Genomic DNA, 3,642 nt, shown 5'->3' with positions numbered 1-3,642 from the left:
GGGGGAACTTGAAACTGCTCCAGTTACTCAGCAGGTCGTTGCTAGGCAACCAAAGTTTGGGGGAGCTTGAAACTGCTTCTTACCCAGCAGGTTGCTAGGCAACCAGAGAGGGAGTGAGTCAGTAGATTCCACCAACCTGGAATATTCCAGATTTATAGAAAATTCTATCAGATGTTTTATCTGTTGATTGATCATGTGTCTATTGCGATATTTATTGTTATTGATTTATTGTCCAGCCTATGTCTGATGGACATGCAGGGATGGAGTCTATAATATATTTTATAGTATTTCCAAATGAACTAAGAGATCTGCTGTCTCTTCACTGTGTTTTTTCCCTTCCAGGCTCCACCTGTACGCAGCGAACGTCCAGATAATGAATGCTTCCTGGTTTATTCCTCTCCCAGTGTCTCAGGGATCGGTGCGAAGGCGCTGCGGGTCCGACGGACTCTGGGAGACGGACGACGGCGGCCATGTGTGGAGGGACATCAGCGAGTGCGAGGAGGAGGAGGAAGAGGCGGCGTCCCAGGAGGTTCGGCTGCAGCCACCGTGACTCTCCTTTACCGACTTTAATGATGCATTTACATAACAAGGGTTCACACAGAATTACTTCTGCCTTTTCCCACAACAAGAAGGAAGAACAAGCAGCGCTGCAGCAGGCGAATTGGACATTAAGAACTGATGTACTTGTGTGGGAATTCAGAACAAGGAATGAGAAGGAAAATGGAAAAGTGTTTTTGTTTCTGCAGGTCGTAGGTTTTAGGCTCTAATGTTTTTCTAAACTTCACCTTGAAACTTCTGGTAAAACTGTGAAAAATACGACAATAAACAATATAAACATAAAATGTTTTTATATCTGCTGCATTCATTATGAAATCATGATTTCCTCTTTACTGTTTCAGGTATTTGTGCTTCAGTTTGGTTCTTTTTCAAGGCGTTTTTGTCCCCACAGCTGTGGGTGATGCTGGGCTTCAGGACCCTGTACACCGTGGGATACTCGCTGTCCATGTCGACTCTCATCATGGCTCTGATCATTGTTCTGAGCTTCAGGTGAGCTGCAGGCTTTTATTTTACTAACCTCACCTGCAGCGGAGTCCAGCACACCTTTCTCCCTTCCTGTAAGCTAAATGAGACACTTTAGGTTACATGTTTAAAGTTAAACAGTCGAACATTAACAGTAATAGACGGAAAAAATGAGGTTAGTTTATAGTCAGACTTTCACCATGTTATTCATTCAGTTTCAAACTAAATATTTAGATTTCAACCTAAAAAAATCCACCTGCTAATTTCATATTTAACTAGCAAGTTAAGTACTTGGCTTATTTAGTTTGTAGCTAAATTTTTAGCTACAAGCTAAATATTTAGCTAGCAAGCTAAATATATAGCCTACAATTAAAAATGTTACCTACCAACACTTTTAGTTGGTTGGTAACCAAATAATACCAACTTAGTTTGTATCAAAATATTTAGCTTCAAACTTCAAAATAAATGTTTAGTTATTAGTTGTGTTTAGTTGGTTTGTACATAGCTAACTAAATATTTAGTTTGCTAGCACTTAGTTAGGAAGATAAATATTAAAATTGATGTTTGTAGCATTTAGCTTAATAACTAAATATGTGTAGTTAGTAAGTTTTACAAATTAAATATTTAGCCCCAACCTAAATATGTAGTTAGCACAGTAGTTAGCTAGGTATTTAGCTTGAATACTTAGCATACTAAGTATTCAAGCTTAGTATGCTTGAATACTAAGCTTGAATACTTGAAGCTAATACTTGAAGCTAATACTTAGCTTAAAGCTAATACTTGAAGCTAAGTATTAGCTTGAAGAGCTATACAGCTATACATTCCACATTATAAGTTACTGCCAAGAGTTATAGAAATGAATGCAACACAATAGTAAAGATGAAGTAATGACCATAAAAATTATCTTTATATATTACTGATGTGACTGAAGAGCTGGGTAGCTTCAAGCTAATACTTAGCTTCAAGCTAAGTATTAGCTTGAAGCTAAGTATTAGCTCACTAGCTTAATACTTTTTGTTGGTTTCTTTCTACTAAATATTTCATAAAATATTTCATCCTGTTAAAGTGAAGAATCCGATGCTAGCTGCCAGGTTGTCTGCTGAAAAAGCAAAAATGCACAAAGTTTAAACAATGTGCCTCACACGGTTTCTCAGTCAGAAAGCTGGAGTCTCCTTCACCTCTCTGTTTAGTCTAAAAGCTAAACGTTGATTTCAGGAAACTCCACTGCACCAGAAACTACATCCACGCCAACCTGTTTCTGTCCTTCATCCTGCGAGCCGTGGCGGTCATCGTTAAGGACTCGATGCTGGACCGCCACTTGGGGAGAGAAATCGTCAGACACGCCGACGTCACCGAGATGCTGAGCCACCAGGTTGGTAGCAGGAGCTTTGATGGCGTTTCATGATGACTGAACCCAAACCCAGCAGGTCATTTTGCTGTTTTCCCGCCTCCAGGCTGCCATCGGCTGCCGTGTCGCACAGGTTGTGATGCAGTACTGCGTCTTGGCCAACCACTACTGGTTCTTTGGAGAGGCCGTGTATTTGTACTCTGTTCTCATTTCCTGCGTTTTCATGGACAACAACAAACACCTGCCGTACCTCTGCCTGGGCTGGGGTGGGTACCCCAAAATATTATTGTTATCTTTTGTTTCACTGAGTTTTTACTTAATTTTAACAACAAATAGTGACATTTTTCCACAGTTACCCTCTCCTTTCTCTTTCAGCTACATATTCCACATTACAAGTTTCTGCCAAGAGTTATAGAAATGAATACAACACAATAGTAAGGATGAAGTAATGACCATAAAAATGATCTTTATATATTACTGAGGTGACTGGATAACTGGGTAGGACAGTTTCCACGAGTCTGGACCGGAAGTGATCTGCACCACTGAACCGCCATCTTGGTAGGCAAACGCAGCGCAAAGCATAAATGGACCAGGAAAAAGATAGAAGAGTACTCAAAAATTTAATCGAATATTTGTTGTAATATCGTTTTTTAAGTTGGATAGGAGCGAGGCGAGAGCTAGTTTCTAAGCTCTTGGGTTGTTTATTGTTGTCATAGCATCTCCATAGCAACTGCCTACCAAGATGGCTGTCAGCTACAAAGTTCCCATCACATGAGAACTTTTTATTGGTTCGAATCTTATTTAGAGAACACGGAGCAGGAAACTTCTCACTGAAGTGGGCAGTAATAAAAAAATTGTTTTGTGTGGTGACTTTAACATTGACCTGGCCAATAAAACTGACTCAAAACATATTGTTACATTTATAAACTCAATGCACAGTTTAAATCTTTATCCAATGATATCAAGACCCACAAGAATCACATCCCACAATGCTACAGTAATTGATAATATTTTTACAAATATAACAAACAGAGAGATAATGGCTGGTATTTTGATTACTGATATAAGTGATCACTTACCGATTTTTACAATTTATAAAGATGTTCAAAGTAGTTCAAAAGACATTATAATCAAGGAAAAAATAATAGACACATCAAGAAAAGCTTTGGATAAMTTAAAAGACGATTTAAAAAAACAGAACTGGAAGAATGTATATGTTGATGATGTGAACAAAGCATATGATGTGTTTATGAATATTGTAGAAGATTTGTATG

General features: G+C 38.6%; 1 protein-coding gene across 2 annotated transcripts in view; it reads left to right on the top strand.

The window, feature by feature from the left end:
- Window positions 1-3,642, top strand: part of LOC103481153 (glucagon receptor-like) — a 12,806-nt gene that overhangs the window by 5,082 nt on the left and 4,082 nt on the right. Inside the window, exons 4-7 of one of the 2 annotated variants that reach the window (XM_017310652.1) lie at window positions 405-529; window positions 950-1,047; window positions 2,236-2,392; window positions 2,475-2,634. In XM_017310652.1, coding sequence (XP_017166141.1) covers window positions 405-529; window positions 950-1,047; window positions 2,236-2,392; window positions 2,475-2,634 — 540 coding nt within the window. Of the gene's footprint in view, window positions 1-34; window positions 530-949; window positions 1,048-2,235; window positions 2,393-2,474; window positions 2,635-3,642 lie in introns of both variants that reach the window. The other variant, XM_017310651.1, reaches the window with a different exon arrangement.

This window comes from Poecilia reticulata, linkage group LG19 (assembly GCF_000633615.1).
Source record: "Poecilia reticulata strain Guanapo linkage group LG19, Guppy_female_1.0+MT, whole genome shotgun sequence".
NCBI classification, from domain to species: domain Eukaryota; kingdom Metazoa; phylum Chordata; class Actinopteri; order Cyprinodontiformes; family Poeciliidae; genus Poecilia; species Poecilia reticulata.
The sequence above is the reverse complement of the archived record's forward strand: the minus strand, read 5'-3'. Positions and strand labels throughout refer to the sequence as shown.